Source organism: Natrix helvetica (assembly GCF_964273705.1).
Source record: "Natrix helvetica genome assembly, chromosome: 1".
NCBI classification, from domain to species: domain Eukaryota; kingdom Metazoa; phylum Chordata; class Lepidosauria; order Squamata; family Natricidae; genus Natrix; species Natrix helvetica.
The window spans coordinates 374,278,323-374,302,487 of NC_138548.1; the positions used below are offsets into that span (position 1 = coordinate 374,278,323).

The window sequence follows — 24,165 nt, forward strand, 5'->3', positions numbered from 1 at the left end:
TGCAAACCGCAGATGGGGCTTTGCTTGTTTGTGCAACCTGATTTCTGGCATGCCCTGAACCAGTGCTGGTCAACAGGTCAGGTTGGAGACGCCTTCTCTAGTCAGGCTTTGTTGCTCCTCCCCCTGGCGTCCATTGGATGCCTTGTGCTTCAAAGAGAAAAAAATGGAGAAGTCAATTTAAATGGGGGAAGTATTTCCTCTCTCCTCCCCTCAGATCTCTCCTTCCCCCACTGCAACCTCAACAGGTAGGAGGGGAAGCCGCCCAAGAGAAAGGAAGGATTGCAAACCCCCTGTGCACAAAAAGCTGCGGGTGGGGGCCTCCTCACTTCTCCCCCCCCCCCGGCCGAGTTCCTTATGCCTCATGGCCAAGGAGCTATTTTTTCCTGCATAGTGATCACCCAATTACTTTGGAGTCACCCTGTGTGAATTGGGCGGCCCCATATCAGATATGTTTCCCAGTTGCCCTTGAAGTAGACTTCAGCAATAGTCAGACTCACCTCTGAGGTTATTTGGGGATGCAGCCCGGCCTGTGATTGAATCTCATCCATGTTATGAACAGGGGGAAAAAGAAACCTTTGTGAAGGATTCTGATCTAGGCAAGCTGTCCTTTCCCAATAGAAACTCTTCCTGCATCTCCGCCTCCTGCCTGAGAAAAGGCAAAAAGAGAGGACAGCTGGTTAATTTTGGGGCAGCAGCTGCTCCTGCCTGGAATAGAGAAGGAGTTTGCTGAAAACCTCCAAAAAACCCAGATCAGGGGTGAAATTCAGCAGGTTCTGACAGATTCTGGAGAACCAGTAGCAGAAAATTTGAGTAGTGCGGAGAACCAGCAAATACCACCTCTGGCTGACCCAATCCCCGGAATGGGGATTTTGCAGTATCCTTGCCCCCAGGAGTGGGGAGTGAATGGGGATTTTGCAATATCCTTCCCCCCAGGAGTGGGGTGGGAATGGGGATTTTGCAATATCCTTCCTCTGCCATGCCCACAGAACCGGTAGTAAAAAAAAAAATACTGATGGTCTAAATGGCTGGATTCTAATCCAGCATCTCAAGAAACATGCATTAGTGTTCCCATCTGTTTTTCTTTCATTCCTCACCCCTTGGTATTTGCTCCTCTGAAGTAACCCTATTAAGGCCAAAGAGGCTTCCTCCCAGACAAGAGGAATGTGGAACATTTTGAGATTTGCAAGATTGGAAAAATGGCTGCCTAGTTCCTTCTTCCTTCCCGGCTCCTGTTCAAAATGTTTTTTTGTGGGGATGTTTTTCCATCCACATCAGCTCAGTCAACAGAGGAAGACCCTCTGGGGTGGGTGTCAGCAGATATGTTTGTTTCACTTACTTATCAGGAAGAGAATCCCAGCTCCCCAGATTAAGACAGCCCAGGTTCCAATAACAATTATCCACTCTGTAGCTGAAGAAGGAGAAACATGGTTTTGATTATATTAGAGTTTGTTGCAGAAATAGCAAATCCAGAAAGCACACAGAGATAACCGATTCAGCAGGATTCATTAACCTCTTTACATGCATAATAACAGATGAATAAATGTACAATACCAAGAGTGGTTCTTCTGGTTCAGATCAGAGCAGCAGGCCCAGACTAGTTTCATTTCCAGCACAGAGCTTAATACAGACAAGACTAGTTTCAGTTTCAATTCTCAGTACAGCACACAGAGCTGCAGGGCTAAACCACGCCCAGGCTCCAATCTCTTTCAGCTCCCATTGGCTGATATGTTGCTATGTCTATTCATTGGCTGACCTTGTTACCATGTTTCTCCCAGTCATGAATATTCTAACAAATTAGACAGATGCTGAAGTGGAGATGCTGAGCAATGGAAGCATTTCCCAACCTTCACTGGCCTCCAGGAAGTACCTCCCCATGAAGGAAGCCCCTCCCTTCAAGGCCATTCCCTCTGACCTCTGTAGCCTTAGAGGGGAGGGCCTTCCTTGGAGACGGCACTGTCTGGAGGGAAGGAGGAAAGGTCTTGAAGGGCAGGAGGAAAAACTACAAACTACAATGAAGGCAGCAGTCAGATTAAAAGGGGGTTGTTGTTCAGCCTATACTAAGGAAATGTGTCAACTAGGGTCTTCCCTTCTTCACCTGAAGATAGGTAGAGGGGACGGGAAGTTCATTCTGTCATTACAATAAAAGTAGTACTGATGTACTAGACATTAGTTTCTTACTTGGATCTACCCTGTCAGAGGAAGGCATTGAAGGACATGGGATGCCTTCTCCCTTGTCTATCAGAAAAGAAAACAGTGTTTCATCTTCATTCCATATTTATCGATTCTCCATGTAGATCACATGAAAGCATATAAAATCTCATTTATCTTCATATCTTTTCAATCAATTTCTAACTCAAAGGTCAAAAATCGCTTCTCTCCTGTTTTCCACCTGAGAACTAGACATGATGCAGCAGAAAGTCTTCTTCTCCCTACACTTCCCCACATTGGTGAAAAATCTACTTCTATAAGTCCAACCCCTCAGTCTCTCACCTGTGTCCTCCTTCAGCACCAAAACCAGGGGCTCCTGCAAGCCCTCGTGCTTCAGATGACACCAAAAACGATGCCTCTCCTTGGGGTCGATCTCAATGCTGAGCCGGACATAATAGGTTCCATCTGAGTTGGGGGCCATGTTCCTATGGAGGGTCTCATACTGGCAGACCTCTCCATCCCTGGTCCAGGTGGCCTGGATCTCCTTGGGGTAGAAGCCAAAGGCCTGGCAGATGAGGACCTCCAGGCTGTCATCCACCACCTTGAGAGTCACCTTCCCCATTGGAGGATCTGCAGGAAAAGCAACACCTGAGATTCTTGTAATTTTTAGAGTTCCTGCTCAGGTAATTCAATAGCCGGGAAGACCTCTTTCTGGTCATCCACAACCACTGTTCCCTTTCTTCTCCTGAACCTGTGGGAGCCTCAGAGATGGAGGCATTGAAACGGTTTAGATTTATTTTTGAAAGGAATGCTCAGAATTTGGGTAAAGGTGCCACTCTGAGCAAAATAATTGTACTGCTTGGGGCTTGAGACAATTTTTTGCCTCCCCCCAAATGTGAATTTGTTCATGTTGTTCCAGAGGGAAATCAGGAATAGCCTCATCTTTTGGTTCAGCCCCAAACACGAGATGTTAGAATGAGTTTCTTCTGCTTTGCAGGATTTCCTCTGGGAAATCAAGCTGGATCTGGCATCATTCATGGCTTGCTCAGTTAGTTTATTAATTTTTGAAGAACTTATTTTGGGAGTCATTGAAGATTCTTCTGTAATGGGATGTGTCATATTTCCTGACCATTTTCTGTGAAGGCTTTAAAAGGTGGCCTGGCTATGTAGGACAGAAATATTACAGGGGGGGAGCCCACAGAAACCTGCTCAATGGAGACCCCCTTTTGTCACTCACCCATCCTGTGCAGAGCCTCCTTCTGGTAGGACTGGTATATCTGCAGCCACTCAATGCTGGTCTTCTCCAGGAAGATTTTTTTCCTCTGGGACCACTTTGGATGATCATCCCACTTCTCCTTCACCTTCTTGGCCTGGGGCTGAGCTATCACCCATCTGAGGGTCTCCTTGTCGAAACTGCTGAAGTCCATCCCATCGTAGCCATAATGCAAAAACCCTCCTTTGCTCCCGTCTTCTTTGAGCTCACAGCCCAACCTCACCTGCCAGGTGTGAAGCCCTGAAAGAGACCCAGAGGGAATGGGTGTGAATGAAAAGGGTCCAGAATTCCTCTCCTGAGACACAATTATAATCTACCTCCCATCCCTCCAAAGGAGAGAAAACTGATTTCCCCTTCCCCTCTTTTATCACACAAGGAGAAAAGTCCTTTAACAGAATAACAGAGTTGGAAGGGACCTTGGAGGTCTTCTAATCCAACCCGTGCTTGAGCCACAGGTGGCATTCGGAGCCGTATCTCCCCAAACGCAAGCCGTCAGCTCCAACGTGCATGTGTGTGCCGGTAGCTGATATTCCGCCTTCCGGAGGGCCAAGGGAGGCTGTTTTCCCCTTCCCCAGGTTTCAACAAAGCCTCTGGAGCCCTTCCCCGGGCTTCAGGAAAACCTCCTGGTGGTTGCATGTGCAGGTGGGTGGGGCCCATTGCATTGTGGGCGTGAGGCTATTGTGTGAAAGCGCACAATTTTGACACATGAGGACAAAAAGGTTTGCCATCACTGCCCTATACCATTCCAGACAGATGATTGTCCAATCCCTTCCTAGAAACCTGCAGATATTCCACTGATTAATTGTTCTCACTGTCCGGAACTTTCTCCTTAGTTCTAGGGTGCTTTTCCCCATGATGGATTTCCATCCATTGTTTCTTTTCCCGCCTTCAGAAGCTTTGGAGAATAGCTTGGGTTAAGTCCTCGAGGCTACGACACCATTGACTATCATTACCGGCTCCTGATTGGTTAAGACGCGAGCAGCCAGCTGGCGGGAGAATGCAGCCATTCTATTGGTTCAGCCTCTGACAGCTCTGGTATAAAAAGGGCTGTCAGCTGTCAAATGCTGCTGTATCACACTTATAATATTCTATATTTCTATTAATCTATTAATCCATTCTATTAACCTAAGAGTAAATTCTAAGAGTGAATTGCTTATAGTTATTAATTATATAGTACTCAAACCATCTCCTTAATTAATGAATACTAATGCCAATCATATCAAAATGGTGGAATTAATAATCTTATAGCAATCACAATACCAATGACAATAAAAATATATTCCTTTGATAGTAGTTATTATAACATTAATTCCTATTCTTTAAGTTCAACCTTACATATGACCCTCCTGAATTAAGTAATTATATAAATATTCTGAGTCTCCTTGGTCCGGTAAATCTTCTTTCTTTCTCTCTGATTGTTGCTTTTTGTAATGTCCTTCTTTCTAAAGTCTCCACATCTTTTCTACATCATGGGGACCAAAACTGGACTCAGTATCCCAAGTGTTGTCTCCCCACTGCAGGATAAAGTGCTACACTTCATTCAGGTATGTTGATGCAGCCTGTGGTGGCTTTTTGATGGCTGCAGCACACAGCTGGCTCATACTTACAAGACCCCAACCTTTGGGGCACCAGGAACCGTTTCCACGGAGAAAGGTTTTTCCGTGGTTTTGATGCTGCCTGCATCCTGTAGATGGGACTTCGCATCTTTGCCTGGCCCAGTTGCTGCCATGCCAGGGACCTCTGCAGGTCCACGGATGGGGGATTGGGGACCCTGCTCTAGGATTCTTAGATCCCTCTCACACAGTTCCTGCTATTCAGCGAGGTACCATCTAGTCCAGGTTGTCAAACTCATGTCATCATAGAGTTGTCACATAACATATCATGACTTTTTCCCCCTTCGCTAAATCAGGCATGGGTGTGGCCAGTGTGTGATGCATCCAGCTGATGGGCAAGTTTGACAGCCCTGATTTAATCTGTTGTACACCTGGGCATTTGGTTTTTCTTGCCTAAATTTTAAACCTTACTTTTCTCACCCATAAATTGGATTTTAATGATCAGAAGGTGTAATCATCCCTTTTTGGGTGGAGTCAGGCCAAGAATAATTTCCAGGTGAAGGAGAAAATTGGGAATTTGTTTTTTTCGCCCCACTGCAGGAAAGAAAACCTCCCCATTATGCTGTTTTCTATCACTGAAGGCCGCAGGTGGCACTGCTTCTGCTCACCTCCAGTCTGATGGTTGAGTTTTGGTAACTTCTTCTGGTCATTCTCAAACACCCACTCAAGCGTCTGGAATCTGTCTTCCTCCACCTCCTGCATCCAGGGCACCAGAGGCTCCATCTTCCTGGTGAGGCTGTCATAGTAAGCGATGGGCTGGTCATCCAAGTAGCCCCTCATGAAGGACTGAGACAGCCTCTGGCTTTGTTCTGGCTCTTGCAGGTACACGTAGCACAGGAAGTATGTGAGGGAGCCTGGAGAAGAAGAGGGAGAAAGGCAGAATTAGGGGCTCTGAACTGCAGCTTCATTCCCTCCAACATCTGGTCATTCAGCACTCATCCCTCCCCCTCCCCAAATTGGCTGCCCTCTTTCTGCCCTGCATTTGAAGATTCACACCTTTAAATGCAAGGAGGCAGGCTGACCCTGGAAACAGTTGAGAGGCCCACATCACAACCCCCTTGGCAACTGTGGGGAGTGTCGGTGAGACCCAATTGGCATGGAATTGAAAAAGTAATGTGGAGAATCGGCTCCTGCCCAGAGGGGCCCTCAGGATTTTCCCGGCCACCTTGTTGTTCAGTCAAAGTTGTGTCCAACTCTTTGCAATCCCATGGATCATAGCATGCCAACTCTGAACTCCCCTCTCCTGTCCTCTGCTGTCTCCTGCACTTGGCCCAAATTCCTGTTCATTGTGTAGGTGGCACCATCTACCCTTCTCCTCCTCTGGCATTCCCCTTCTCCTCTTGTCCCCAATCTTTCCCAACACCAGGGTCTTCTCCTAGGGGTCTTCTCCTTTCATTAGGTGGCCAAAGGATTTGAGCTTCAGCATCTGTCCTTCCAAAGACAGGGTTGATTTCCTCCAGGACTGTTCTGGGTAGCTACGCTCTTTGTCCCCAGGGCAGGAGAGAGAACAGGAGGAGAGAGAACGAGGAGGAAGGCACAGAGCTGATCTCTGAACTACTCTTTTTGCTTTTAGCATTTTCTCAGAAATGCAAACTGATTACAAATGAAATACTAAAAAAAAAGATTAAACCTGGAGTAAAGAAGGCAGAACACAACAGAGTTCCAAGGGACCTTTTCCCCCTGCCGCGCAGTGATTTCTATTACCACAGGCTCCAGAAGCTGGGGAGGTCCTTTGCAGGCAGCTAGAACGGGCCGCCCGCAAAGGACTTCCCCAGACTTCCTTTGAGGAGCACGGGGCGACTGAGGCTAGTTGTGAAGCCCCAAAGCCCCCGCCGCCACCGGAAGAACTGCTGCCACCTCGTCCTCCTCCTCCTCTAACAGGCAGCACTGCCGGATTTGCCGCCCGGCGCTGCTGCTGAGATGAAGCCGCCAAAGCTCCAGCCGGCATCTCCGCGCATGGCAGCGGCGCCTCCCCTCCGCTCGGAGCAGCTGAGCTCAGCGCTGGGTTACCCCTGCCCCCTCCTCCTCCTCCTCCTCCTCCGCCGTGCTTTTGAGGAGCCATGAGGCTGCAGGAGACAGTAGGAAGGCGGGGGGAGCGGGGGGAAAAAAGCCTCATGGCTCCTCAAAAGCACGGCGGAGGAGGAGGAGGGGGCAGGGGTAACGACGCTGAGCTCAGGAGTAAATCTGGTGGTGTTGTTGGAGGAGGGTGAGGTAGCAGCAGTTATTCTGGTGGCAACTTGTCGGCATCTTCAGCAGCAGCCCTTCCCACAATGAAGAAAGCAAAGATGGAGCAGATCCACACAGATGACGTCGCTGCAACATGACTGGAGGAGGAATTCTGGGAGTTGAAGTCCACAAGTCTTAAAGCTGTCAGGTTTGAAGACCTCTGCGTTTTTTTTCTAGGGGTGGAAGGGTCTTGTAACGTGACAGCTTTAAGACTTCCATGCTTCAAATGCCAGAGTTCCTGAGCCAACAGGACTGGAGGAGGAATTCTGGGAGTTGAAGTCCACAAGTCTTAAAGCTGTCAGATTTGAAGGCCCCTGGGGGTTTTTTCCCTAAAGGATTAGGGGTGCAAGGATCTTGTAACTTGACAGCTTTAAGACTTGCACACTTCAATGCCAGAGTTCCTGAGCCAACATGACTGGAGGAGGAATTCTGGGAGTTGAAGTCCACAAGTCTTCAAGCTGTCAGGTTTGAAGACCCCTGGGGTTTTTTTCCCTAAAGGGTTAGGGGTGCAAAGGTCTTGTAACTTGACAGCTTTAAGACTTGCGTGCTTCAAATGCCAGAGTTCCTGAGCCAACATTTTGGTTGCTAAGCAGGACCGTTGTTAAGTGATACTGACATTATATAACACTTTGAATTAAGCGGGTACCTTGAAGAAACATAACTTTGAGTTTCAAATAATACTGATTTCGTTGTTGTCTTAGGTGACATCTGTGAAAAAAATTCAGGTGCTCACGCATGAAAATGTGCCGCTCAAACACTTTTCTGCTCACATCGAAAAAAAATTAGAGGGAACATTGGACATGAACAAGGGAAAGTACAATTAAATGGGGACAGAAGGACATGGGCGGTAGGCACGCCGTTACGCTTATGCACTCCCCCTTTACAGACTTCTTAGGAATGGGGTGAGGTGCACGGTAGACGGTTTAAGGTTGAAGCTGTGTGAGGGTTTGAGGATGTTACAACAGAGTCAGGTAGAGCATTCCAGGCTTTGACCATTTCCCTCTTTCCTTCTCTCCTTCCCCTTTCCCTTTCCTTTTCCCTTTCCCTTTCCACCTCCTGTTCCCCTCCCCTCCCCCCCATCTTCCATCCCCTTCCCTATCCTCTCCCCTCCCCCTCCCTTCCCTTCCCAGTTGCTTCTGTTCTTCCTTCCCCTCTCCTTTCTTTTACTGCTTCCCTTTACAGTTCAGTTCATCCTTTCTTTTATTGCCCTAAAGTCACAACCGTTCCTTTGCTCCTTCGGACTGAGAGACATGGCTCAGCACCCATGGAGAAAGGACCTCAGAAACACTCTCTTGTCTCCTCTGGAGGAATCTTGTCCTTTGGGGGTGTCATTTCTTGCCTGTGCAGCATTTGTGCAGTTGCTGGGGGAGCCCTCTGAGGCCTCTGAACTGCACAGGATGCCTTGGGCCACACAGAGAGAAAATGGGGGAAGTGAAAACTCCTGTTTGCCCAGGAAGATGTGTGTTTTCTCTCCTCCCCTTTCTTCTCCCTCCCTCAACACCCCCTGCCACAACCTGGACAGGCAGGAAGGAAGCAGGAAAAGTAGAGGATACGGGGTCCACCCAAAGGTGCTTTTTCAAAAGGAAACTGGACGTTCTTGGTTTTTTCCTTGAAAACATTTCCCTTCTGATCCAAGAATCTTCAGAAGATACTTCGTGGAGAAGATAAATTGTTTTCAAGGGGGGAAAAAACCAAGAAAATCCAGTTGTCTTTTGGAAAAACAAACCTTTGGGACCACCTTACCCTGGACGATTGAGCATCTCCACAGACATCCGGGGTCAACATGGTCCACAGGAACCCTCAATGGACTCTGGATGTCCTGTTTCTGGAAAGATGCTGTGGGGAGGGGAAAGAAGGAGGTAGAGGCCCAGGGTGGGACTCCCCCAACTCCCTGGAAGAAGCCCCTCCCAACATCTGGTGCCCCTCCACACTGAAGTTGACTTCCACGAAGTTGCTAAACACGGCTCTTCTCAGAAGCTCTTATGATCAACATCTGCACCACCTCTCCATCGGTTGCCCTTTCATTCTCCTTTAGGAGCCTCTCTTGGGGGTTTCAGGCTCTGCGGTTGGTGCAGCACCAAGAGATGTGAAATTGTGCAGGTGTGTAAGTCGGAGGGGGGGGAGGACAACATCTCTGACAGTGCATGAAGCAAAGCACAAGAAAATGTCCCATCGCCCCCACCATCCCCACTTTCCCATTTCTGGGACAGTAAATCAACCAAATAAAATATTATTGTTGCTGACACCAGGACATTTCCATTCCTTGGGGATCTTTCAACCTCCAAGCACAGGGGTTGCTGTTGGAGGAGGAGAGGCAGAGGCAGAGTGATGCTTTAGTAAAAAGGTCCCCCTTGCATATGTGCTAGTCATTCCTGACTCTAGGGGGCGCTGCTCCTCTCCATTTCAAAGCCAAAGAGCCAGCGCTGTCTAAAGACTTCTCCGTGGTCATGTGGCCAGCATGACTCAATGCTGAAGGCGCACGGAACGTTGTTACGAGGCTCGTAATTTGACTTCCGCTTCATCTTTCTCCCTCCATAGAATTTCCCAAATTGCCAATTTAGCTGCTAATTCAGTTCTGGGACCCTTTTTAAATCCGAATTTAAATTTTCTTTTCAGCTCTGAGTTAGCCAATCACTCACCCAGTTCCACCACTCTGTTCTGACATCGCTCCTGCTCAAAAAACCGCAGTCTGGTGGCCCAGCTTTAAAACGGTCATTGAATATGGCCATCACCCCGCTGTCACTTCCGAGAGCTTTTCTCCGATCTACCAGGGAACTTGCCGGTTCCTCTTGGTCGTCCGAGACTCCTCTCCTTCTTCACAGTCCCTCCAAGACGTTTCTGATCAAGAGATCCGCTGACAGCGGTTGGTCTGGCTGGCTTTTCGTGGTGCTCATTGGAGCCCGCTATTTTCCAGCCAGTCTCGCAGCGACACCTCCGGTTTCTCTCCCATTGAGGGTCATTTTAAGGAGGTCCCACAGCAAGTGGAGAAAAAGAATCAATCTATCTTCAACTTGCAGCATAATGATAAGAATCAGAAGCAACAAAATGAGAATCTCCAGGAACAAATGGCTGAAGTGAGCGGTCTATGCTGAACCACCTGCCCCACCGGTTCCTCCGTACCCCACCAGTCCCAAAGATTTGGAAGCCTCTCTCTGCTTCCTCAACTAGACCCCCCTCAGAGACAGTTTCCCCCTCCCATATCCTCCTCCCCCCTCACTTAGACCAGGTAGCAGGCAGGATAGTTAGAGTCCCAGATCAGTTTGGCTCCACAATGAATGCATTTTCACTGTGTGAAACTATTGAACCATTAACTCCTGGGTGTTTGTTCCCTGGAGCCCCTGTGATTACTGCATCCTCTTTCTCCAGTTCCCCAAAGTAGAACACGACCTTGTATGGTTCCAATCAAAGTCCACTCCAGATGCATAGCATTCTTTGAAGGACCTTCTTTTCTCAGTTACCTCTTCCAGAGGAGAGAGGCAGGAGATGCTTGGTCAGCCAGCGGTCCAAAGGTACCATTGATGCCATCAGCCTGATGATGATACCTGATCCAGAATGAGGGGTCACCTCCCCCAAAGGCATCATATTCAACAGAAGACTGAGAATGTGGAGTCCTCAGACCCCCTTAAACTCACTAGGCTTGGGGCTGACCTCTCCCCTCCCAATGCTGAGTGGAATCAGCCATGGAAAAAGGAGGGGAATGATAAAGTCTTAATGATAAAGACTCTCACAACCTCACCCAGCCCAGAAGGATATTGTGATCCACAGTCATTGAGTGAGCTCTACCTCTATGCTTCCTGTCCTCTGTGGTGGTAAAACAGCTGGAGAGGAGCTGAATGGTGGTTTATTGGAAAGATCAGAGTCACCGATCCCTCAAAGGTGGAGCAAGTCAATAATACAATGCAATAGTAGAGTTGGAAGGGACCTTGGAGGTCTTCTAATCCAACCCCCTGCCTAGGCAGGAAACCCTACATCACTTCAGACAAATGGTTATCCAACATCTTCTTAAAGACTTCCAGTGTTGGGGCATTCACAACTTCTGGAGGCAAGCTGTTCCACTGATTAATTGTTCTCACTGTCAGGAAGTTTCTCCTTAGTTCTAGGTTGGTTCCCTCCTTGATTAATTTTCATCCATTGTTCCTTGTCTGGCCTTCTGGTGCTTTGGAGAATAGAATAGAATAACAGAGTTGGAAGGGACCTTGGAGGTCTTCTAGTCCAACCCCTTGCCTAGGCAGGAAACCCTACATCACTTCAGACAAATGGTTATCCAACATCTTCTTAAAGACTTCCAGTGTTGGGGCATTCACAACTTCTGGAGGCAAGCTGTTCCACTGATTAATTGTTCTCACTGTCAGGAAATTTCTCCTCAGTTCTAAGTTGCTTCTATCCTTGATTAGTTTCCACCATTGCTTCTTGTCCTACCCTCAGGTGCCTTGGAGAATTGTTTGACTCCCTCTTCTTTGTGGCAGCCCCTGAGATATTGGAACACTGCTATCATGTCTCCCCTAGTCCTTCTTTTTATTAAAGTAGACATACCCAGTTCCTGCAACCGTTCTTCATATGTTTTTGTCTCCAATCCCCTAATCATCTTTATTGCTCTTCTCCGCACTCTTTCTAGAATCACCACATCTTTTCTACATCGTGGCGACCAAAACTGAATGCAGTATTCCAAGTGTGGCCTTACCAAGGCATTATAAAGTGGTGTTAAACCTGATCTTGATTCTATCCCTCTGTTTATGTAGCCTAGAACTGTGTTGGCTTTTTTCAGGCAGCTGCTGGCTCATATTTAAATGGTTGTCCACTAGGACTCCAAGATCCCTTTCACAATTACTACTGTTGAGCAAGGTACCACCTATACTGTACCAGTGGATTTTGTTTATGTTGGCTAAATTGTAGAACCTTACTCTTTTCACCATTGAATTTCATTTTATTAGATAGTGCCCAATGTTCAAGTTTGTCAAGGTCCTTCTGTATCTTTAGCCTGTCTTCTGGAGTGTTGTCTACTCCTGCCAGCTTGGTGTCATCTGCAAATTTGATGAGTTCCTCATCTATCACCCTCAACCAAATCATTGATGAAGATATTTAAAACCTGTTCCAGCACATTTGCCAAGGAACAACTTCTTCACAACTGCTGAAGAATCGAGATTAGCAGCCACTGGTTCCACTCATTCCCAAGACCTCTGCAATTTCCAAAGAGTCAAACTATGGAACCCCCTAGGGGCGGAGTAGGGGGTGGTCACAAGGATCCTTGCCTCCACCACCTCTGTCCAGGGCACCAGAACTTCCATCTTGCTGATGTGGTTGTCCTATCGAGCAATAGGCTGATCCTGCAGGTGACCATGGAGAGGAAGTGGGGCAGCCCTTGGCTGGACTCTGACACCTTCAGGTAGGAATAGCACAGGGAGGAGGAGCCTGGAAGTGGAAGAGGGTGAAGGGTAGAATTGAGGGGGAGGGTTCTCCAGCTCCTCCTTTGATGCTATGGTGAAAAGCAACTCTCAAAGAGGAGACCTCCTGCCTCCTTTATTTTGGAGGATTCCAGTCATGAGATTAATCCTGAAAGAAGTTCTCAAGCAACTCTTGACTGACCCTGGAAACAGCTGGGCACATCTGGGGAGGGGAACCTCCAGGTTCACAGAGCTGCTTGTGGAGCTGACTGTCAGATAAAATGTTCCCTCTAATTTTTTTCAGTGTGAGCGGAAAAATATAGTGTTTGAGCAGCACATTTTCATGCCCGAGCACCTGAATTTTTTTCATAGATGTCATCCAAGACAACAACAAAATCAGTGTTATTTGAAACTCAATTCTACCATGTAAATATCCATTAAGTAAAGAAATCTCCCTATACAGCTAGTCCTCAATCTACGACCAAAATTGAGCCCAAAGTTTCTACTGCTAAATGAGACATTTGTTAAGTGAGTTTTGCCCCATTTTACAACCTTCCTTGCTACCTACAATTAAGTGAATCACTGCGGTTAAATCAGTAACCTGGTTGTTAAGTCAATCTGACTTTCCTACTGACTTTGCTTGGCAGAAGGTTGCAAAAGGAGACCCCAGGACACTGCAGCCATCATCAATATGAGGCAGTTGCCAAAGATCCAAATTTTGATCATGTGGCCACGGGGATGCTGCAAGGATCATAAGTGTGAAGAACAGCCACTGTAAGTCACTTTTTTCAGTGCTGATGTGACTTTAGTCATTAAGTGAACTGTTGTAGGTTGAGGACTACTTGTATTCAAGTTCAATGGACGACTCTCTATGGGAAAAGGCTCAAAACTTCCCTCTATCCACATTTTACATACTATGAATTACTTTATATGCTTTATACTTTCCCCCTTACTATCCAATAGTCTGCAGTGATATTAGCAAGTTATGAATAAATTAACAATTGATGTAGATTAGCAATTTGGGCACATAAAGAAACAAACAAAGAGGGGAGAGGAGGGAGGGGGAGGAAGGAAGGAAGGGACACACACACAGAGAGAGAGAGAGAGAGAGAGAGAGAGAGAGAGAGAGAGAGAGAGAGAGAGAAAAGGGAAGAGGAGAAAGAGAAAAAGAAAGGGGAGAGGAGGGAGGGAGGATAAGAAAAAGAGGCAGAAGAAAGAGAGAGAAAGAGAAAGAGGAAAGGAAGGAAGGAAAGAAAAAAAGAAAGAAAAAGGAAGAAAGAAAAGAGAGGAGAAGGAATAGAGGCCAAAAAAGCAAACAAGGAAAAGTAGGAAAAACTTTCACTGAAAAACACTATTTTTCCATCAGCGCAAAACTTTCCTAAACAAGGTTAATTTTCTGGATTTTGAGTTCCTGGTCTAGGCGGACCAAGAAGCCTCTGTTTTCTTTTTCTTTTCGAGCAATCAAATCAAATAAAATCCGCGGAGCACCAGCTCGACTCCCCCTTCCTGCGAAAAAAACCTCGAGCCCCAATGCTCCAAAGGCAGAGGCTGGATTCAGACAGGTGCCCACCCGGCGTGGGTTTCCACTTGCTTGCGTGGCGAGCGCCTCCCACACATCCACATCTCGGAAGCGGAACCAACAGCGGGGAGCCCAGCCATGGGGGCTTAGCCGACAAACTGGACGGGAGCGCACGTCCCGCGGAGAGTTTGCTGTTGCCGCTGCTCCCCCTCTCAGTAACTTTGATCCAGGAGGGACCGGGCTCCCTGTCAATCAGCCACGCGCCGTCGGAGGGAGCCCAATCATAACCCTAGGCAGCCATATCTCTGTTGGCCAAAGGCCCGCCTTCCTCTGGGTGTGTCCAGGCACTATAATATCCTGGCCCAGCTGATAGAAGCCTCCTAGCCACCTGCAGCTTAAAGTCCATCATGCTAAAGATCCCTGCGCGGCAGTTGGAAACTGCTGCGCTGTGTCATGTTTCCACCAGCGCGGCCACGCACCCACGCAGCTTAGAGGGAACATTGGTCCCAGGTGCCCAAAAGGCACTACTCCTTTAGATGGCAGAGGGGGTGGCCTTGAAGGGCAGAAGGAAGAGTCATAACCAAGGCACTGATCAGATAATCTGGGCCAAGAAACCAGGTTAAGGGAAAATGTCAAACTTGTCCTGAGGTCCCCTGAAGACAAATGGAGCAGTGTTAAATGCAGGACTATATATCCTAGCTCTATCTGAACAGTAGAGATGACACTTTTCCATGTCTTCATCATCCAACCTCTCACCTGTTTCCTCCTTCCAGGACAAGACCAGGGGCTCCTGCAAGCCCTCGTGCTTCAGATGACACCGAAAACGCTGCCTCTCCTTGGGGTGGATCTCAATGCTGAGCCGGACATAATAGGTCCCATCTGAGTTGGGGGCCATGTTCCTATGGAGGGTCTCATTCTTCCAGACCTCTCCATCCCTTGTCCAGGTACCCTGGATCTCCTTGGGGTAGAAGCCAAAGGCCTGGCAGATGAGGACCTCCAGGCTGTCATTCACCATCTTATGGGTCAATTTCCCCACTGGGGGCTCTGCAGAAACAGCAACAACAGAGTTCTCAGGATTTTAAGTGTTTCTGGAAAGAAGATTTAACAACAGAGAGGACATGGCCACCCTCTCCCTCTGCTCCCTCTCCTCTCCTGAACCAGTGGGAGCCTCCAAGATGGGGCATTGAAGCTCTGAAGGTTTATTTTTGGAAGGGATATGTAGAATTTGGGGGAAAGCTCTCAAATTGGCCAACCTAAATTCACAATTTGGCAATTGACTTAATTTTAACCTTTCAAATTGAATTTGGTCAAGTTCCTCCAAATAAAAATCAGGAAGAGACTGACCCAAAAACAGGATGTGAGTTTCTTCTGCTTTGCAAGATTTTCCCAGGGAAACAGAATGAGACCTTCAGCATGAATTTCTTGGTCAGTTAGTTACTTTACCTTTGAACTCCTTATGTTGGGGGGCATGAGAGATCATTTTCCTTCTGTAATGGGATGTGGAAGGCTGCCAGGCCCTTCTCTGCAAAGGCTGGCTTGGCTATGGAGGACAGAGAGACTATGGGGAGGGGAGTCTACAGAAACAGGCTCAGGGGAGACCCCCTTTGCCACCTACCTGTCCTCTGCAGAGTCTTGTTCTTGTAGGCCAGGTATCTCTGCAGCCACTCAATGCAGGTCTTCTCCAGGATGGCTTTGTTTCTCTCGGACCATCCTGGATCCTCCTCCCACTTCTCCTTGACCTTCTGGGCCTGGGGCTGAGCTGCCACCCATCCGAGGGTCTCCTTGTCGAAGCTGATGAAGTCCCCCCCATTGTAGCCATAATGCAAAAACCCTCCTTTGCTCCCGTCTTCCCTGAGCTCACAGCCCCAAATTGCCTGCCAGGTGTGAAGCCCTGAAATACACAAAGAGGGGGTTGGGCTGAATGAAAAGGGTCCTGCACTCCCCTCCCTGGACATCATTAGGGTCTACCCTACTTCCCACCTGGGGAGAGAAACACGATTTCCCCCTCCCCTCGTTATCACACAAGGAGAAATATCTTCTCCTTGAGTTAACCTTGTTTGGCTACCCTCGGGCTGTGTAGAATGCGTAGGTGAGGGAGGAAACCAGGGCTGGGGTGGAGAGGGAAGAGGCACTATTATGTCCCCCGTCCCCTTCCCCACAAGCATTTCTGGCCAAAGATGCTGCTGCTTCTGCTCACCTCCAGTCTGGTGGCTGAGTTCAGACAACTTCTCCAGATCAGCTCCGAACACCCATTCAACGACCTGAAACCTCTCCTTCTCCACCTCCTCCATCCAGGGCACCAGAGGCTCCACCTTCTTGGTGAGGCTGTCATAGCGAGTGATGGGCTGGTCATCCAGGTAGCCCCTAATGAAGTACAGAGGCAGCCCCTGGCTGGGCTCTGGCTCTTGCAGGTAGAAGTACAACAGGGAGTGTGAGGGAGATCCTAAGGAAGGAGGGGGGAGAACAGCAGAATTGGGGGGGGGTCTGAACTGAAGCCCCATCCCTTTCAACAGTTTAATGTCATAAACGGCCCCTCCCATTTATATATATATATGTGTGTGTGTGTGTGTTATATTTGTACTGATAAATAAATAAAGGGAGACTAGTATAGATCTATTTCGAGCTAATTAGCTCTCATCAGCTAGCCATACCCTTACTGGGATTTGAACCCGGGCTATATATATCTTAGGCAGGAGTGTTAGCCACTAAGCCACGGGCTCACTTCCTTATCAGTTGAGCCAGGGAAATAGGTATGTATTAGTGTTACAACCCCTGGTATGCCTAAATATGGGAGGAAGGTCACTACTCCCTCTTTCTGTCCTTCGGCTTCATCACAGAAGACCATGCAGGCAGAAAACCATATTTTTATTTTTAATGTTGCTTTATATATATATATATTATAACACAAATATTAAAAAAAGGCAACATTAAAAATAAAAATATGGTTTTCTGCCTGCATGGTCTTCTGTGATGAAGCCGAAGGACAGAAAGAGGGAGTAGTGACCTTCCTCCCATATTTAGGCATACCAGGGGTTGTAACACTAATACATACATACATACATACATACATACATACATACATATGTTTGATAATATGAAATTTTATATAAACATTATATGGAGATTATGAGAGGAGGTTTAAAAGCTTTATTTAGAATATGTTATAAAGATGTATTGTGATTGGATGATTTTAGGATGATTTAATGGATATGATATAATTCTATTCTAGATTTTGAATATTATATATAAAAGAACGGAAAAACAATTATAGTCGAATTAAGGTTGAGATATAATAACTGTGATATACATGAATATAGGTGAATTTAAAATATGTGATTTGATATGAAAAGCAGGTGGTGACTATGGAAGAGATGCATGGAAATACTGTAACCAACTGACACACTTTCTACCATTTGTAATGGAAGATGGGTTTTTTATTTTTATTTTTATGTTTGTTTGTCCTTGTTTAAAAAACAAATAAAAATTCTTTAAATAAATTAAAAAAACCAAGTGAGCTGAGGATCAGAGAGGGCAGAGATTGATGATAAGGGTGGAGCTGGATGGAGAGGACTTTGCCCAATTCCCAGGCGGGAGGGGCGAGGACAAGGAGAAGGACGGCAGGGTTGAAGTCTAAACATTTCTCTTTTCACTTCTACTCTCTGTTCTCTCAGAAATACAAACGGGAGCTGATTACAAATCAGTTACTAAAGTTTTTTAAAGCGCGAGAGGAGGAAGATTTTGCCTTCTGGGAAAGGAGTTTGGGATTGAGGGGGGAGGGTGGGGGAGAGAAAGACCCAGCCCAGGACATGCGCTCCCCCTCCTTGTCTGTTTCCTCCCGCCCCCGCTCCCCCCCGTCGCAAACTCACCGCAGAAAGCCCCAAGCACGAAGGACCCCAGCACAGCTCCCAAGAGCAAGAGGGGCGCCCGGTGCAGCGACATCGCCCTCCAACCTGGCGCCCCGCTCCGTGCACCTCCAGCCGAAGACACCTGCCGTCTGATAAGGACAAGTCGCTTAGGCGCCGCCCTCGATCGGATCCCGTCCGAATTCCCAAAGAAATCCACCTCTGCCGAAGTTCTCCGCCCCGTCCAGGTCCGCGAAGAAGAGAGAAAAGAGCGCTGCTCCCTTGCCGTCTTCCGGGGGTCCTGGAGGGAGGGAGGGAGGGACGAAGGGCTCCTAGGGAGAACCAGGCAACGGTAGAGCTCAAGCGTCCTGGTCACCCCGGTTGTGTGAACGATGCCCTCCTCGCTAATTCTTCTTGCGAGGCTCTCCCATCGATCCCCCTTCGCCCCAGAGGCCTTTGGGGAACCTTTTGGCAGAAGGCGGCTGATCCGAAGGGGATCGCGGCATCTTTGGCCGGCGCCAGCCTCGGAATTCGCCCCCTTCCGCCCCCGTTTTATTTGTACCTGCAACTGAAGAGAGCGCTCCGCCAATGACAGCCCCGCTCTCCACCCTCGCTCTACTCCTTCGGCCTCCATCCCGCCCCCTCCGAGCTCTGCTGAAGTTCTCCTCCCGTTCAAAGTCTACTACACAACGATAGTAAACGTTTGTTTGCACGGTACTAAAAGGCGCAATAAATGGAGAGCAGTCACAGGTGTTTATCTGCCGTGTTTCTGAGAATTGCAACAGCATGCCGACCAGATCTTTGGGCGTGGGGTGCGCGCTATGCCAGAGGTTTTGGGAAAGCCCCACTTCTGGGCCAATGTTCCCTCTAATTTTTTTTCAGTGCGAGCGGAAAAATATAGTGTTTGAGCAGCACATTTTCATGCCTGAGCACCTGAATTTTTTTCATAGATGTCACCCAAGACAACAACGAAATCGGTGTTATTTGAAACTCAATTCTACCATGTAAATATCCTTTAAGTAAAGAAATCTCCTGTTGCAAATCTTCTGATTTATGTTGGACTCTCTGATTTATTTGGCGCCTCTAGTCTCACACTTATGCAAGGATACTAAGGAGTCTCCCGAAGATAACATTTCATTTATGGCTGCAATAAAAAGGGGCTCATAGATAAACATTCCATCCCTTACTGTGATATCTCTGACTGTCTAACCAATGATGTATGTATGTGTGAAGTTTTCCATACATGAAATTGTATCTTTTCATTACGTAGTTCTGTTGTTTATGAATTTGTATCCACCCCCCCTATTGTAACCAATAAAAGAGAGTCGCGGAGTCAGATCTGGGCTCTCATCTCGAGAAAGCAGCCTTTGCGTCTTTCATGATTCGGCCCCCCATGAGAAGCCCACCGGACATTCGCAACTGGTGACCCCAACGTGATGGCTTAGGCAACCTTTTTTTTCAACTGAGCCAAATCTCGCCAAAACCACGATTGAAATTTATTTTTAGAGCCACATTTTTAAAACCGAAAATACATAGGATGGTACACTGTTTTTAGTTTCAATAAGTTTTTATTGAGAATATTCTGCATGCAAGTATCCACATAGGTCGGGAGGATACAAATAACACAACTAATAAAACAAAAACTTTAGAACGATATTATTTATCGATAATGTTAAATTCTGTAAAATTTGCCTTACAATGTAGAGAAAATTACACCCTGACAATGACTGACAAAGTCACAACCACTAATGTGAACATTGGCCTTGCATTTCCTTGGATAGTTTGAGTAAGTCAGGTTTGTATGTTGTTGTTTTTAATTTCATCTCTCTCTCCCACTTTCTTTCTTTTTTTCTTTTTCTTTCTCTCTCTCTCTCTCTGGCTCTTTGTCTCTCTCTCCCTCCCTCCCTCTCTGTCTCCCTCTGTCATTTTCTCTGGGTGTCTCTCTCTCTCTCTGTATCTCTGTCTCTCTCTCTCTCCTCCTTCCCCCATCTCTGTCACTCTGTGTGTGTGTCTGTCTGTCTGTCTCTCACTCACTCTGTGTGTGTGTGTGTCTGTCTCTGTCTCTCCCTCTGTCTCTCTCCCCTCCCTTCCTCTCTCTCTGTCACTCTGTGTATGTGGGTTTGTCTGTCTCTCACTCATTCACTTAATCACTCACTCTGTGTGTGTGTCTCTCTCTCTGTCTGTCTATCTTTCTCTCCCTCCCTCCCCCTCTCTGTCTCTCTGTCTCTCTCTCTCTCTCTCTCTCTCTGTGTGTGTGTGTGTGTCTGTCAGTCTCTCTCTGATTCCCTCCCTCACTCCCTCTCTCTGTTCCTCTCTCTGTCTGTCTGTCTCACTCACTCACACACACACAGACTGTGGTCACCTTGTTGAGTGTTCCAATCACATTTGAAACACTCAACAATTGGCCTGCATTTATGGTATTTTGCAGCATTCTGCAGTCATAGGACCAAAATTGGTCCTATGACTGCAGAATGCTGCAAAATACCATAAATGCAGGCCAGTTGTTGAGTGTTTCAAATGTGATTGGAACACTCAACAAGGTGACCACAGTCTGTGTGTGTGTGAGTGAGTGAGACAGACAGACAGACAGAGAGAGGAACAGAGAGAGGGAGTGAGAGAGGGAATCAGAGAGAGACTGACAGAGTCTGACAGAATCAGAGAGGTACTTTTAACTACCTGGCAGCGGCGTTTTTCCTTGGGGGGCTACTCAGAACATCCCAAGACTTCGGAGGGAAGCTTACAGCCCAGAGCAGGAGCAAAGCCCCTTTCCCAACTGGCCCTTCCTCCCTCGGAACGCTTCGGAGGGAAGCTTCTGCAAAAGCCCGGGCGAGTGACAACAAGTTCCCGCCATTATGAAGTCTCGGAGTCTGTAATTTTCTGAGCTGTGTGCGCGCGCCTGTTTTCCACGGCGTGGAGCAGCAGCGAGGCTCTGTGAGGCGAGCGATGATTGCGGAGGCCATCAACAGTCCCCCCTCGCGTTCCTCATCTTCCCGGATGGCATCCTGAGTCATTGCCGGCCACGCAGAATCTCGCCGCTGCTCCACGCCGTGGAAAACAGGCGCACGCGCACAGCTCAGAAAATTACAGCCTTGGAGACTTTGTAATGGCGGGAACTTGTTGTCACTCGCCCGGGCTTTTGCAGAAGCTTCCCTCCGAAGCCCGAGAGGAGGGAGTGGAGCGGGCGCCCGGCACACAGAAGAGCCGCATTAAAGGGTGTAAAAAGCTGCATGTGGCTCGCGAGCCGCGGCTTGCCGACCACTGGTAGGCTGTACGTCTCTTGAACTTCCTTTGCTCACTGCCTGGAAGAGGCTATGCATACATCCCGTCTGAAGCAAGACGACGATCCCCTCGTGAGTATAAGAAAGAAGGTTAACCAAGACGCAGGTGCGACCTGCAAAAACTTGGTAAACCAATCAAGGTTTAAATTATTATTCTAAAAAGAATAATGGAAAGATTTTACAAAAACCAAGCAAATTTAATTTGGCCTTTTTATATTTGGAAATCCGGAAAAGGGCTCTGTAAAAATGTCCATGTGGAAAAGATTGGGAATTTATTTCCACAAGACACAGAGAGCCCCTGCAAAAGTGTTATCTATCAAGTAAAAATTCTTTCTCCAAAATCATCTTCAATTGGTCTCTTAACTCCTCATGGAGATGTTAATTTTTCTGCTCCTCCACGGTTAGAGGAACAATTAGCAAAAGAGGAGGGGAATAAACATATGTTTTCTGCCTCTCCACCTAAATTGATTCCACAAGATCATGAAGTAATTAGTTTAAAGGATTGCTTTTTTCTATCCTTCTCTTCCCTGCTTCACAAGAAAAGTTTGACTCTGTGTGTCTGCTTCTTACCTCCCCACACCTCCCCCTCTTCGGGATGTCTGCTGCCTTCCTCCCCCCCCACACACACACACTTTCTTTTCTTTAGAAAGAGTTTGTGCTGGCTTATGCTCCCTCCCCCCACCTCCTCCCTTTTTTTGGAAGAGCCTGTGTGGTTTAACAAATTGCAGGAAAACAACAGAGAGATTATTTGGAGGCTCGAATGAAGCTTTTGGTGAAATTAGCAAAGGGAAATGTTACCTTTGAATGCCGGAGGGCAATTATTGGCTTTGGGAATGATTTTGATATGGCAGATATGATTATATATTTACTTAGTTTTTTAAAAAAAATTAGATTTATGTTGCAGAATTGAATTTTTTGTATAAGTGCTATTCATTGGCTTTAAGTAAATCATTATATGGATGGTATTTTAATTGGAGCCCCAAAGATATAACCTAATTGGCTTTTAAAAATAAAAAATGATTTTTTACTGGAAGGAGTAGGGGAGACATGATGGCATTGTTCCAATGTCTCAGGGATTGCCACGGAGAGTCAGGCTGGTCAAGGAGAGAGACGGCTTGGAGCTGGGGAAAAATTTCCTAACAGTTAGAGCAGTTGGTCAGTGGAATGGCTTGCCTCGAGGGGTTGTGAATGCCCTAACACTGGTATAGGGTTTCCTGCCTAGGCAGGGGGGGTTGGACTGGAGGACCTTCAGGGTCCCTTCCAACTCTGTTATTATATTGTATTGTATTGTATGAATTGCAGATTGTTCCAGTAAAAATAACTGCATGAAATGTTACAATTTTTTTGCTCCAAATTTTTCTTTGTTTAAAAGCACACGGAGGTATTTTGCTAATTAATTTATGGCAGCTATTGGGGAACCTTTGTCTGGGTTCGTCCGTCTGCATCTGCCAGTTTACTTAAAGTTATTTATTTGATTTATTTTTTTTCTTTTTTATGCCCTTGCCACAGTTGAAAAGATTAATGAGATTTTAAGCATTCCATTTGTGGATTGCGTAACTTGTCAGCTAATCCTTTTGATGTTTTTTTTAAGACAACAGACTCCATTTTAAAATGTTTTGCCATTATTTTTTTTAGGCAGTTGTTGAATTAATCACCTTGGGTTTGTTGTAGAAATTGGACTGATTTAATTAATATTATTTTTCCTATTCCAAAATTTGATTTTCAATTTTATTTTCAGTACAACTTATCTTTTCAGTGTGCTTTAACTGACTATGTGGTCTGTATTTTTTCTCATTTGCCTGAAGATCTTTGGCTTGCGTGTTTAATAACTTTTCTTTTCCTACCTTGCAATACTGTTGTTCTTGCAACACTAAAAATTGTCTGTTGCTATTTTAACTTTTCACATCTTTTTTCAACAAGCTTTTAAACTACATTTCTGACTTTTATTATGTGTGTCAATTTATTTTTAATTTTCTAGGTTTTTTTTAACTACATTTTTCTTTAGATTTATTTTCTTTGATTAACTTTTTTTATCAAAATGCCTGGGGACTGGCACAATCTTGCCATATGCCACTCAACCAGGCCAAGCAAATTGTTTCATCTTGCCCCCAGTCTTCTGGGGCATCCCCCTCTGGGGATACGGAAGTTAATCCCCATGATTTGGCCTCCAATCACTATGGCAAATGGATGTCACCTATGGGGTTTTTTTTTTTTTTTTTGGCTCCTTTGAAGTCAATTCATTTCTCTATTTTTGTATTTTTTGGCTACATTTTAATGAGGAGTAACAGCTAATTATGTTATTTCTTATCTTTTTTCAGCTTTTACTGCCTTGGGCAAACTTTTCTTTTTAAAGACTGATAATGGCCTGGCCTATTTTTCATTGGCCTTTTTGTAATCTTGTACTAATTGAAACATTGTTTTAATTCATGGGCTTTTTTATAATTCCACAGGTCAAGCCATTGTGGAATGTGTTAATTGGTCCTTTAAGGACTGTCTTCACAAACTAATATAAAGGAGGGATCTCGGGTACCTAACAATTTAGTGTACCCCAATTTGGCTAATTTGGCATTGGTCACATTATAGATTTAAAAAGTTTGCTTGCCTCCCCCGCAAGGGGGACGAGGATATGTTGTGCTTGCTTCTACAGGTCTTTGTGGATTCTAGCACGTGGTGTTTGTCTAGCTAAGGATATTGTGGTACCAGTTCCCAAATCCAGTTCCAGAGATGACCAAGGTGGCTTTACATACAGCACAGTTGCCGATACGATCTTGCCAAAACAGCTGTCCAGTGATGTGAAAAACCAAAAACCACCAAAGCTTTGTTGAAACAACGACACGTGGAACAAATGCGCTGCCATTTTTGCCAAGTCCTTAGTCATCATTAGT

At 46.5% G+C, this 24,165-nt stretch overlaps 1 protein-coding gene across 2 annotated transcripts in view; it reads right to left on the reverse strand.

Moving 5' to 3' along the window:
* Positions 1–18,556, reverse strand: part of LOC309383765 (uncharacterized protein) — a 141,646-nt gene extending 123,090 nt beyond the window's left edge. The window contains exons 1-8 of one of the 2 annotated variants that reach the window (XM_081936632.1): positions 18,027–18,553; positions 16,358–16,603; positions 15,776–16,051; positions 14,917–15,204; positions 5,643–5,888; positions 3,386–3,661; positions 2,491–2,778; positions 1,015–1,408 (exon numbers count right to left, since the gene is read on the reverse strand). In XM_081936632.1, the coding sequence (XP_081792758.1) occupies positions 1,329–1,408; positions 2,491–2,778; positions 3,386–3,661; positions 5,643–5,888; positions 14,917–15,204; positions 15,776–16,051; positions 16,358–16,603; positions 18,027–18,099 (1,773 nt within the window). In that variant the 5' untranslated portion in view covers positions 18,100–18,553 and the 3' untranslated portion in view covers positions 1,015–1,328. Of the gene's footprint in view, positions 1–1,014; positions 1,409–2,490; positions 2,779–3,385; positions 3,662–5,642; positions 5,889–14,916; positions 15,205–15,775; positions 16,052–16,357; positions 16,604–18,026 lie in introns of those variants that run through there. The other variant, XM_081936631.1, reaches the window with a different exon arrangement.
* Between the last annotated feature and the right edge of the window lie 5,609 nt (positions 18,557–24,165).